This window comes from Bombina bombina, chromosome 8 (assembly GCF_027579735.1).
Source record: "Bombina bombina isolate aBomBom1 chromosome 8, aBomBom1.pri, whole genome shotgun sequence".
NCBI classification, from domain to species: domain Eukaryota; kingdom Metazoa; phylum Chordata; class Amphibia; order Anura; family Bombinatoridae; genus Bombina; species Bombina bombina.
The window spans coordinates 91,900,819-91,915,008 of NC_069506.1; the positions used below are offsets into that span (position 1 = coordinate 91,900,819).

The 14,190-nt window shown below is 37.4% G+C and overlaps 1 protein-coding gene across 8 annotated transcripts in view; it reads left to right on the forward strand.

Moving 5' to 3' along the window:
- The window catches only part of SAMD11 (sterile alpha motif domain containing 11), a 393,689-nt gene that overhangs the window by 331,057 nt on the left and 48,442 nt on the right, over window positions 1–14,190 (forward strand). For all 8 annotated transcript variants that reach the window (XM_053690450.1, XM_053690449.1, XM_053690447.1 and 5 more), the window contains one exon: window positions 7,368–7,518. In XM_053690450.1, the coding sequence (XP_053546425.1) occupies window positions 7,368–7,518 (151 nt within the window). The remainder of the gene's footprint in view (window positions 1–7,367; window positions 7,519–14,190) is intronic.

Genomic DNA, 14,190 nt, shown 5'->3' on the forward strand with positions numbered 1-14,190 from the left:
GAGCACCGCGCCGGGTTTCTTCAGGATGGACCCGCTCCGCGCCGAATGGATGAAGATAGAAGAGGCCGCATGGATGAAGATGGAAGAGGCCGCCCGGATGAAGACTTCTTGCCAGCTGGATGGATCCTTCAAGCGGAATTTCAAAACTGTAAGTGGATTGTCGGGGTTAGTGTTTATTTAAGGGTTTTTTGGGTGGGTTTTATTTTTAGAGTAGGTTCTGGACAGGTAAAAGAGCTAAATGCCCTTTTAAGGGCAATGCCCATACAAATGCCCTTTTCAGGGCAATGGGGAGCTTAGGTTTTTTAGATAAGCTTTTTATTTGGGGGGGGTTGGGTGGTCGGTTTAACTGTTGGGGGGGGTGTTTGTATTTTGTTTTTCAGGTAAAAGAGCTGATTTCTTTGGGGCAATGCCCCGCAAAAGGCCCTTTTAAGGGTCATTGGTAGTTTATTGTAGGCTAGGGTTTTTTTTTATTTTGGGGGGGGCTTTTTTATTTTGATAGGGATATTAGATTAGGTGTAATTCGTTTTTATTTTTGATAATGTGGTTTGTTTGTTTTTTGTAACTTAGTGTTTTTTTTGTAACTTAGTGTTTGTTTGTTTTTTAACTTATTAGAGTTAATTTATTTTTGTAATTTAGTCATTTTTAATAGTAGAGTTAAATAATTTGAGTAGGGTTAGGGTTTTTTAATATGTAATGTAGTTAATTTAATTGCTAGTTTAATGCAATTGTATTATAATAATTAGGGTAGGTTAATTAATAGTTTAATATAGTGGTAATTTTAATGTAAAGTTAGCAGGTTGTTAGGTTTTTAATAGCTTAATTTAGTTTATGGCGATGTGGGTGGCTGGCGGTTTAGGGGTTAATAGGTTTAGTTAATGGTAGTGATGTGGGAGGCCAGGGGTTTAGGGGTTAATACATTTATTTAGTGGCGGCGGGATAGGGGTTAATAACTTTATTTAGGTTGCGGCGATGTCGGGGGCAGCAGATTAAGGGTGTTAAGACTCGGGGCTTATGTTAGGGTGTTAGGTGTAAACATAACTGGTTTTCTACCATATAAATCAATGTGATATTTGGCAGCATCGAACATAAGCTTTCGCTGCTTTCAGACTCCCATTGATTCCTATGGCATCCGCGGCCTCCAGGGTGGCAGATTGAAAACCAGGTACGCTGGGCCGGAATAGCCGCGAGCCTACCGGTTAACTATTTGATAACTTTGAAAAAGTGTCAAAAAGTGCTGAATGTGTATTCAGAACATCTGTAATGACATAAGCATCGATCTTTTTCTGATTGAGACCGGCGGATCGTATGTTACGTCACAAATTTCAAATTGTGCCTGTCTGTTGGCTTTGATAACTAGGTCGAATCAAGCTTGCCACAATTACGCTGCGGAATTCCAGCGTATTTGCGGTTGACGGCTTGATAAATATCCCCCACAGTGTCACATGCACACACACACACACACACACACATATATACACAAATATATACACACACACACATATATACACCAACACACACATATATACACTAACACACACACACATGAATTTATACATTTATTTTTACAAATATATCATATGTACCAGCACTCAAACTCCAGCCTTGCTCAGAGAACAGACAGTGGTGTGTATCGCTTTAGCAACAAAGCAGATTTAACAATTTCCAAAGATGTGCACTCTATCACCACCAGGTCTATGGATAGAGTGCAGTTTCTGAGTGTATGTGGTTGAACAGAGATATCTTCATATGCTCCATGCGCATTGTGCAATAACGCTATTCATGCACTGTCATGCACTCATCTGTATTTCAGTTTTTAATATCATATCCCTTTAAAGATACATTCTTATGTAATATAAATAGATAGAGGCATCATATTCGGATCCACAGATAAACATGGTGCATTGTTTTGTTTTTGGTTATTTTTAAAGAAATGTTAAATGATTAATTGTGCTGTCTGGAGGCCTGTTATTTTTCCTCCTTCAATATTTCACCCTGTCAAGATAGCAGAACAGTTCTTTTTTTTTTTTCTTCATTAATAGTTTTAGATCATTTTTGTTAGGTTCACATTATAAGCAGATTTAAAATATAAATCATCTGTTCTCTTTATTTCTCAGTGACCACTATTTACTAAGAATGTAGAAAGTTGTATATTAAAGGGACATTCCAGCCTAAATTAAAATCCACATGGATGCATTTCAGCTTTGAATAGAAGCATTTTTTAAATATACATTTATTAGCAAAACTGCTTCTAATAAAAGCTATAGCTGTTACAAAAGTGTATTTACGTATGCACCGTGCACCAGCATTTTAAACACAGCACTTGCTCAGAAAGCGTAAAATGCTTGAATCATCTCGTCATGACTCAATTTGTTAATTGCTGAGATACAAGCCCTACTGACTCTCTGAGCAACTGTAGTGTTTAAAATGCTAGTGAACTGAGAATACATAGTTGTGCTTCACATGCACGTGCAGAGAAAAATGCTAGCACTAAAACAGTCATAACTTTTACTAAAAGCATTTTTGCCAATACATGTATATTACAAATATGTTTCTATTGAAGATGTAATTAGATATGTGCATTTAGATTTTGACCGGAATGTCCCTTTAAAATACCTCTAATTTCATATGTTGTTCAGTAAAGTTTATTCACTAAAGCATAAGTCTCACCACATTTTAGTGAATATGTCCATTTTTTTTTTAGGTCAGTTTCCTTATCTTGTTTATAATTTCAGTAATTTTGCTTTACTCTTTCTTGTCTAACTCTGATGCCTAAATTGGCTAAACTGCACATTTTAACAAAATATAAAAATAAAATTGCATCTTCACATCACTCATCAAATGACTACAATATTTTTTTTTCAAGTTTGCTCACTTTATTTGTTCCTAATCGTCTCAGCAGAAGAGATTAGATAAGGAAAACCTAGGTTTTGACATGGTATCAGGACAAAATAAATAATGCAAGTATATAACAAAAACAATGTTAACTAAACATAATTTAGTACAATCTCTTTTTAAAGGGGCAGTATACACTAATTTTCATATAACTGCATGTAATAGACACTACTATAAAGAAGAATATGCACAGATACTGATCTAAAAATCCAGTATAAAACCTTTTAAAAACTTACTTAGAAGCTTCCAGCTTACTTAGAAGCTTTGTTGAATAGGTTTGCTGGAACTCCCACTGCAAGTGGGAAAAAGCAGACCCTTTCCCCTTCCTCTTTACACAGACATCAGTATTCTCCTAAAACTTTGGGGCTTGGTTAAGAGTCTGAAAATCAGCGCAATGTTATTTAAAAATAAGCAAAACTATACTTTAAAAAAACAACAACACAAAAACCTATAGGGGCCTATTTAACAAAGGTCTGTTGGACCTGATCCAACAGTGCGGATCAGGTCCAACAGACCTCGCTGAATGCGGAGACCAATACGCTCTCCGTATTCAGCATTGCACCAGCAGCTCTTGTGAGCTGCTGGTGCAACGCTGCCCCCTGCAGATTCGCGGCCGACAGCAGGGGGGGGTGTCAATCAACACGATCGTACTCGATCGGGTTGAATTGTGGCGATGTCTGTCCGCCTGCTCAAAGCAAGCGGACAGGTTATGGAGCAGCGGTCTTTAGACTCGCCAGAAACACGGGGCTTCAAGCTCCATATGGAGCTTAGTAAATATGCCCCATAGACTTTATAAATGGATTATCTACAAAACATTTATGCAGAGAGATCTAGTATATAAGGTCCTTTTGAGAAGAAATGGGATATATTCTAATACATTAGAAGAGCTGTGGAAGTGCTTCAAATGGCTTTTTGTGGGGTTTTCAAATTTTAGAAATTTCATATCCACTAGAAATCTATTAGAAAACCTGATTGGTTTTCTAGTTGCTTTGCACTGCATACAACACCACAAATAACTTTCTTTGAGAAACTTTAACACTGGTGTTATAGTTTATCAGAAAACACTTTTCAGTAGTCTTCAATTGTTCATGTGACTGCTGGTACGGAGCTGTAAACAACCAGTCAGACGCTACAGTCTCATAACCCAGCCAATTACCGACTGTAATCCGCTCAGGGACTGCAGTGTTAGCAGGAAGCTACCACGTGTAATATTTGCACTACAGTTTCCCTTTTAATATGTGTATTACCCACGATTTAACAAGCCCTACCCAGGATGCTGAACCAAAAAAGGCCAGCTCCTAAGCTTACATTCCCGCATTTTTAAATAAAGATACCAAGAGAACAATGAAAAATTGCTAATAGTAGTAAATTAAAAAGTTGCTTAAAATTGCTTGCTCTATCTGAATCAAGACACATGAAATGTGGGTTTCATATCCCTTTAATGTGCACTTTATCATGAAACTGTATAATGTTTCCTCTACTGTATACATAAGAGAACATTTTCAGCTTAATGTCCCTATACACTTACAAAATATAAGACTTTGCAAGTCTCTTATGGGTTCTCATCAACTCCTATCATTCTGTTTTGTATTTAACAAACTGACATCTCTGACACAGTGTAACACCCCCTGGCTCTGCCAAACCTAGCAACTGGGAAGCCACCCTCAGGCTGAGATGCCATATCTAATCTACACTGTGCACCTCTCAGCCTGCAAAACATTCAATTGAGAGGACTCAGTAACCCAGATCCCATGAAACCTGGATTTGTAAAAGCCAGACACAGCCCAATTTAATGTCCTCCCTCAAGCATCAACCTAGAAAGGCTATAAAACCTATTTGTACTGTAGTAAATTAGGGCTACAATATATATCACATTTCACCAGATATTCCTGTTATCAATATGGTTACAAAACAAAGGTCTTGCATTTATTTGTAATGCCGTCTTTTTAGAATTTTCCACACATTTGTCTTTATTGTTTATGATAAATTTTGCATGAAGAAATTTGTGTATATATGCTGTGTGTGTATATATATATATATATATTATTTATTTAAAGAAACACTAAACCCAAAAATGTTCTTTCATGATTCAAGTAGAGAATGCAATTTTAAACAACATTCCAATTTACTTCTATTATCTAATTTGCTTCATTTTTTAGATATCCTTTGTTTAAAAAATAGCAATCCACATGGGTGGACCAATCGCATGAGGCATCTATGTGAAGCCACCAATCAGCTGCTTCTGAGCCTATCTAGATATGCTTTTCAGCAAAGGATATCAAGATAATGAAGTAAATTAGATAATAGAAGTAAATTAGAAAGATGTTTAAAATTGCATGCTCTTTCTAAATCATGAAAGAAAAAAAATGGGTTTAGTGTTCCTTTAATGGAGTGGTTAAAGGGATATGAAACCCAAGATCATGCAATTTTCAACAACTTTCTAAATTTTCTTGTATTATCGATATTTCTTTGTTCTCTTTTGTTGAAAAGCAGGGCGTACGCTTAGGATCCTGCCCATTTTTGGCAGCAGTTTTGCAGGAATGGTATCCATTTGCAAAAGCACTAGATGGCAGCGCTCTTTCCTGCCATGTTATGCTCCCGAAACCTACCTAGGTATCTCTTCAACAAAAAAATAACATGGGGACTAAGCAAATTTGATAATTGAAGTAAATTGGAATTCTTTTTAAAAGAACCACAAAAGAACATTTTTAGGTTTCATATCCCTTTAAATTTCAACAATTTAAACTGATTTTGGAACTGATATTTGCACTATAATCAGCCTGTTACTGGCTAAGGACAAGCCCCACATTTCTGTTGGTGGAAGAGTAAAGCATGGATTAAAAAAACAAACACATAAATATTAGTTTTTCAAAGCTTTCACTATACTTTTTTGTGTGGATACAATAAAGAAAGAATAGATTGTAATGTCCTAAACAAGTATTGTGCTTCTGTAAGGGGTGGAGGTAGACTGTCCCTTTAAGCATCTGACCCACATCCTTTCTGTCTAGCAAATCTGCAGATCCTGTTTATGCTGAACAGTACTGTTTGTTTATGTATTTCTTGCAAGCTACACTAAAGGGTTATGAAACCCCCCAAATATTTCATGATTCTGATAGAGGGGGCGATTTATTAACCGCCGAATGCAGTTGTCCTCGTGTGAGCCTTTAGGCTTGCCGGAAACAGGAGTTAAGAAGCTGCAGTCTTAAGACCGCTGCTCCTTAAAGGGACACTGAACCCAAATGTTTTCTGTCGTGATTCAGATAGAGCATGAAATTTTAAGTAACTTTCTAATTTACTCCTATTATCAAATTTTCTTCATTCTCTTGGTAACTTTGTTTGAAGAATGTAAGTTTATATGCCGGCCCATTTTTGGTGAACAACCTGGGTTGTTCTCGCTGATTTGTGGCTAAATTGATCCAACAGTAAAAAAGTGCTGTCCAGAGTCCTGAACAAAAAAAAAAAAGCTTAGATGCCTTCTTTTTCAAATAAAGATAGCAAGAGAACGAAGAAAAATTGATAATAGGAGTAAATTAGAAAGTTGCTTAAAATTGCATGCTCTATCTGAACCACGAAAGAAAAAATTTGGGTTCAGTGTCCCTTTAACTCGTCCACCACCTCTGAGGCGGCGGACTGCAATCAGCAAGATCGGATTGATTGACACCCCCATTGGCCGCAAATCTGCAGGGGGCTGCATTGAACAAGCTTTTCACTAGAAATGCTTCTGCAATGATAAATGCCAACAGCGTCCTCACATTGTTAAATCAGCCCCTAAGCATTCAATTTTAAACAACTTTGCAATTTACTTCTGTTATGTAATTTGCTTCTTTCCCTTGGCATCCTTTGTTGAAGAAACAGCAATGTGCACTGTTGAGCCAATAACATGAGCCATACATGTGCAGCCACCAATCGGCAGCTCCTAAACCTACCTGGGTATGCTTTTCAACAAAAAATACTAAGAGTAAATTGGTTGTTTAAAATTTCATTTTCTCTCTAAATCATGAAAGAAAAAAACATGTTTCATGTCCCTTTAGGGTTCTGCTTTAATATCTTTTTTATCTCTTAGGGAGTGGAACATAGTTCACCTCACTGCCCCTCCCTCTCAAACCCCCTTAATATATTGCTTACGTTTACATTAGTGACTCCGTGTTCCAGCTTTATGGCAATAAAGCATGTGGTTTTGATTGTGGCGAACAGAGAGGGAGAGAGTTGGATAAAAAGCAGAACTAGCAACACTTCTAAAAAGAGTGATAGCCAGGCGGGCCAAAAAGTGCAAGGGATGGAGAGAGAGGGTGAAAATGAGCGAGAGGAACAGACAGGTATAGGTGTGAAATGCTTTATAGACTTTAGGCAAATAGGAAGAATGAAGCAGATGGGGTTGATATAGGATTGTTGTGCTAATGACGTCTGCTGACTGCTGGTGCAGGTTACTATATATTCTGTATTAAACTGTTTCTTCTAATTTCCTATCTCTATAGATCTACTCCGTGCCAGGCAAGAAGTGGCAGCTGCTGTGGTTAGAAATCCAGGGGCCATGGAAGCTCATATCCCTTCGTCTAGTAACTCCTCAAGCCAGAGACGGAAACAGGGCCTCCCTCAGCATCGAGATACCTCCCACTTCACAGATAGGTAATGCAGAAAAACAGCTCTGGGCAAGCGATAGACAGATGTAGATCCAATCACTGTTGTATTTGCTTGTACCAGATTTGACTCTCTATGGGGCTGCACTACCAGCAATACAGTAATGCAATTCTGTAGCATAAAAAAGCTGAAGCATTGCATTACTGAGATCTTATAAGTAAACTCAGTTTCATTCCAGATGTAAGACATTTTGCAATGTACGTTCATTATTTATTTTGCCCACTTTTAATGTACCTTAAAGTGAATGTAAATTTAGATGATAAAGTGCCCATTTTTAAAAAAAATCTGATTAAAAACAGGGGCACTTTAATTCATCAAAATTTACATTTCACTCGTGTTGTGAAAATACCTTTTAATCTTGATAGCCGCTGCATCACTTCCCCCACCCGTCGCAAAGCTTCTTCCCGGGTCTAAAATGAGAAATCCGGCTTCCTCCAATTACAGCGTTGAATCAGACACTGATTCCCCCAGTGGGGAAGCCGTGATTGGAGCATGACCAATTCGTAATTTCTGACCTAGGAAGAGGCTTGCGACGACCGGGGGAATGCTGGAGCGGCTGTCAAGATTAAAAGGTAAGTATTTTGACACCACGAGTGAAATGTAAATTTTGATGAATTAAAGTGCCCCTGTTTTTAACGGGCACTTTATCATCTAAATTTACATTCACTTTAACTATTAATATAACTTGATATTGAAAGAATGTTTCAAAGTTTTAATTGCCTCAGCTGAAACTTGAGTGGGTGGTTTATAATTTACAAGGATGGGGGCACACAGTCTAATGTGCTTCAGGGTCTTCATCTTCTCTTAAAAATATACTATATATATATATATATATAAAAACATATCTGAGTGTGTGCATATAACGTAAAAACTGTTGTAACAGGGCTTCCAGGGCACAGTACAGTAGCTTCTAATTCTGCCTGTGACAGCGCATGTATGCACACTCATTTGTCAGGGTATCTGCCAATGTGAACAAACACAATTTGTTTATTTTGCCCCCTTCACTGCTTATTGGATAGAACATGGTAGGTGTAAGTGCTTAAAAAGGTAAACAATGCAGTTACTATAAATAAAAATATAAAAACTATATATATATACTGCAAAGTGAAAGGTTTGATGCTAAATACATCATGACATTCAACATACAGCATATACATTTATCTGATTTCCCCAACCTGTAGAACAAAGTTTTTAATTGACTGCAGAAATGTTATGTAAATACTGCACGGGTTACAGCATTTATGAAATGTAATTCACTCGCTCAGATTTTTAAAAACACATTTTTGTGTGAGATCCTATTTCAAGCAAAGAAAGGTATTTAAAGGGGTAATAAACATGCTGTAATTGGAAGACATGTCTGTTATGTTGCTATAAAATAACATATCCATAACATACCTTTTACTGCAGTTGTTTTTCAGTAGGCAAATTCTACACACCATTTACCTTATTCGGAGGAGTCAATCTGGGCTTTAGTATGCGATAACAAGGCTATCCATTGGCATAATGTTAATATAAAGTGCATTGTTTTGCAGTTGTTATCAGTTAAAGCCAGTTAAGATAAGATGTGTAGCAGGGTTAGCCTTGAGAAGACATAAGGTGTATTACAAGTTCTGAGAATTAGAAAATCCTCAAATGTTTTTGTATATAAATCTTAAGGTGCTTACTGACCCTTTAAGGCATGTCCTTTCTGTTGTTAGTCTTTCATTGTGAAAAAGTTTAGCAAACCTGTGTTATTATAGGTAATAAACAAGATTATCTCTGGGGATGCAAAAGGACATGCTATTTATAATTAAAAGGCACATCTTGTCTTTATATAAAGGAGAATATTCTCATTTAACAGAATCACATTATGCCTGTTTTCTTATTGTCCAAGCCTCTTCGGCAAGAAGGTTATTCTAGCATTTTTTAAATAACTCTGAAATCTTCTATAAGTATATATGCTTGTGCACGCAACGTATATCTGCTCTTCATGCAACCAAAAGATTAAAAACCTGGTACAAGATGGTTCACTCCCTTGGTGCCTGAAGGGCCCTGGGTCTTTACAAGCCAACATGTAACAGGACTCTATCAGTCAGCTAAATATATGTGAGCGAATACAGAGAAAGGAGGGTTTGTGGATAAGCTCTGCTGGTGCGTGGAATCTGCCTATCCCAGTGCGCTGTCAGATCATTCGTCTTGCTTTATGAGCCTTTCTGATAGCGGAGAAGTTCACAAGGTAATACAATTAAGCTGCCCTTCCACATTCCCAGCAGAGCTTTACCAATAAAATATAAGCACACAGACAGCATCTTGATACAAGGGGGCCTTTGTTATTTCTGTTTCTTGTCATTCTTTTTCTCATACATTTTTTTATTATTATCTTCATTTTTTGTCTGCTTCTTGTTTTCTTTGTAAACTTTATCTGTTACCTATGCTCTTCAAGAGTGGAACTGATGAGGCTGAATGAAAGAGAGAAGTTTGGGGACCATAACTGTCACTGAGAGAATTAATTTTCCTAAGAATTCCAACTTAAATTTAAAGGGACAGTATACACCAATTTTCATTTAACTACATGTAATAGACACTATTATAAAGAAGAATATGCACAAATATTGATATAACAATCCAGTATAAAACCTTTTAAAAACTTACCTAGAAGTCCCAATTTAACACTGTCAATGAGGTTAGGCCGGGACACCCACTAAAAGGGGATGAGAGCAAACCCCCCCCCCCCTGCATATGAAAAGACATATTATACAAACAGAAGCAATCTGAAGTCTGCAGACATCAGTATACATCTAACAAATTTGGGGCTTGGTTAGGAGTCTGAAAATCAGCACAATGTTATTTAAAAACAAGCAAAACTATACATTTTTACAAAATCACACCCAGATGGGTTATATAAATGGATCATCTACAAAACATTTATGCAAAGAAAAATCGAGTGTGCAATGTCCCTTTAAGTCTGATTTTCCTATTTAAAAAGGATTTAAACACAAAATTGAATTCCTCACAAAGGTCTAGATTACAAGTGGAGTGTAAAAATGGTAGTACTGTGGTGCGCTTACATCTCTAGAACGCAATCCATAGCTCTCCCATTTTTACTTCCATACTACAAGTTGAAAGTAAAATAGTAGCGCTCCTGTGAAAGCCAGGTTTGTATGAGCGAGCATGCGGACAAATATTTAAGATGCAGAAAACGATTCTTTTTCCTTTCCACCACCTCAGAGGTGACAAGATTAATCACCAATACACTTGCTCATTCGGGGTGATTGACATGCCCTGCTCTAGCTCAATTGGTTGCGTAGGAGCAGGGGGCTACAATGCACAAGAAACCTCATGTGCAATATTAAATTTTGTTCTATGATTCAACTTCGCAAGCAGCGACTTCAGGCGGACAGATTCACTACTTGCAAACCTTTCCGCCTGCAAGGATGATTAATTTTGCCCTGAAAATACACAAGAGGATTTTAAGGGGTGTATCCCTGGGCATCAACTCAAAACAAATCATGCTATCAAAATGTCCGTTTTAAATTCATATATTATGTTTATGCATATATTTTGCAGTGCAGTGTTTTATTGCTGATTCATAGTATGAATATCCAAAAACAATTAGTTTAATGTCACTTCAAGAGTACATTGCCACTACAGCAGCTTTTTAAAATGAAAACGTGCTCGAATTATACACAACCTATAAAGTTTGGTTAATTCATATGTATTTTGTCATCTCATGGCTGTATTTATGAATCGTGTACTTGGTTGAAAAATGGTAATAAAAATAAATTTTATATATATATATATATATATATATATATATAATTTAAATTCTATTTCTATGAAAAAATGACAATGGGCAAATAAAGAGATTTAAAATTTGCATGTGCATCAGGAGAACATTAAAGGGACATTTAACACTTTGAGATGGTAATATAAAATGATAAATCATATATATAAATAAAACTCTGCAATATACTTTAATTTATTTTGTCTCATTTTACTGTAATTCCATTCTGAAATTGTGAGCTTTTCAGTTCCTATTCAATATGGAAGTTCAGAACACTGTTATATTCCACACAGCCATTGACTGCACACTTCAGTAACCTGTTTATAACTGTCTCTAATTGGCCACAGCAGAGAAGGTAACCTAAGTTACAACATGGCAGCTCCCATTATTTTATAGACGCTAAGGGGTCAATTTATTAAAGTCTGGCGGACATGATACGCTGTAGCCTAAAGGCTCACAGCAAAAAAGGGTAAATTGGCCCAATTCGGCCAATAATAAATCGCCCCCCCCTAAAACTTTACACTTATTTTGTCAATCTTTAAACAGCTAAAGAAACTTTAAAAAAATACGTCTACATGTTATTCTCAGACTAATCTGTAAATGCATCATTCTATCTAGCATTTATTTAGTGTTCAATGTCCCTTTAAGCATAACAGTGTTGTGGGAGCAAGAGTGAAAGGAATTGTACTTTGGCTAACCCTTCCCATCACGAAGAAGACTGTAGACGCAGACACGCAGGGTTGTTGGGATTGCATGGTTCCTGTCCAGCATAACTCCAGGAAAACCTTCCAACCTCTGTGTGGCCTGGATGTCTTCCAGAGAAGTTAGAGGAATAGATGAATAAAGTATGTTTGGGTAGGAGACAGACAAAGCGAGCAAATGTGTTGGAGGAGTAAAGTCTGGCTATAGATCCCAGTTTCCATGTGGAATGGAGCTGGGCATGTTTGTTCGCCAGATTACTGAAGGAAGACGGTAAATGTGGTTGTTGTGTATAACTAGATAAAAAGCTCTCTCGCGTGGGCAAGTCCGGATCTTCTGCCGTTGATTCTGGCATAAAAATAATAAATAACGGTTGTTACCAGTAAAAAAAAAGGTGGGAGAGCCTAAAGCTTTTTAATGGATCAGTGTTTGGCAAACAAATAAGGTTGTTTTTCTTTGTCTGACAGGGTGGGATTATCTGACTCCTGTAGGGGCCATTTGACAATTTATTTTTTTTTTCCTTTAAAAAAAAAAAAAAAAAGACTTGAAAAGACACATATGGCTAAATGCTGTATTACCACATTTTAAAAATCACAGACGTTTTTTTGCTGCAATGTTTAAAGCTGTTCTGCAGTATAGAATGTCATAGTTATGTTCAGAATGTTATATTGTTTATTGTAGAGTAGTATATAATATAGAGTTTTAACAGTTTTTAAACATAATCTCCTGTGAAGCTTTGTTAGCTAGCAGTGTTTTGCAGCAACAATATAGCTAAGGGGTTTATATGTTTTATGTATTTTATACTTGACTAGCTTACATTGTATTAAAATTGCATTGCCATACGGCTAGGCAAGGTGTGTTCTCGATTTATAGGTTCCACCTGCTGTAGCCGGCTTGCTAATATATACAAAGCTAGTGCTTGTTTGAAACATTAATAAAAAGCTTATAACCACAGAAGCTGTTTTCTTCATTGGACGCTGCTCAAGGATACAACTTTACCTATGTGCTTATTCTCACCTACTATCTTGTGAGTAGTTTGTAAAAAATACATGGGGCTTACCAGGTGTTTAATCTACACTTAGATCTCTGTTTGCGCTCTCTCACCCCCTTCTAGTATATATATATATATATATATATATATATATATATACAGGGAGTGCAGAATTATTAGGCAAATGAGTATTTTGACCACATCATCCTCTTTATGCATGTTGTCTTACTCCAAGCTTTATAGGCTCGAAAGCCTACTACCAATTAAGCATATTAGGTGATGTGCATCTCTGTAATGAGAAGGGGTGTGGTCTAATGACATCAACACCCTATATCAGGTGTGCATAATTATTAGGCAACTTCCTTTCCTTTGGCAAAATGGGTCAAAAGAAGGACTTGACAGGCTCAGAAAAGTCAAAAATAGTGAGATATCTTGCAGAGGGATGCAGCACTCTTAAAATTGCAAAGCTTCTGAAGCGTGATCATCGAACAATCAAGCGTTTCATTCAAAATAGTCAACAGGGTCGCAAGAAGCGTGTGGAAAAACCAAGGCGCAAAATAACTGCCCATGAACTGAGAAAAGTCAAGCGTGCAGCTGCCAAGATGCCACTTGCCACCAGTTTGGCCATATTTCAGAGCTGCAACATCACTGGAGTGCCCAAAAGCACAAGGTGTGCAATACTCAGAGACATGGCCAAGGTAAGAAAGGCTGAAAGACGACCACCACTGAACAAGACACACAAGCTGAAACATCAAGACTGGGCCAAGAAATATCTCAAGACTGATTTTTCTAAGGTTTTATGGACTGATGAAATGAGAGTGAGTCTTGATGGGCCAGATGGATGGGCCCGTGGCTGGATTGGTAAAGGGCAGAGAGCTCTAGTCCGACTCAGACGCCAGCAAGGTGGAGGTGGAGTACTGGTTTGGGCTGGTATCATCAAAGATGAGCTTGTGGGGCCTTTTCGGGTTGAGGATGGAGTCAAGCTCAACTCCCAGTCCTACTGCCAGTTTCTGGAAGACACCTTCTTCAAGCAGTGGTACAGGAAGAAGTCTGCATCCTTCAAGAAAAACATGATTTTCATGCAGGACAATGCTCCATCACACACGTCCAAGTACTCCACAGCGTGGCTGGTAAGAAAGGGTATAAAAGAAGAAAATCTAATGACATGGCCTCCTTGTTCACCTGATCTGAACCCCATTGAGAACCT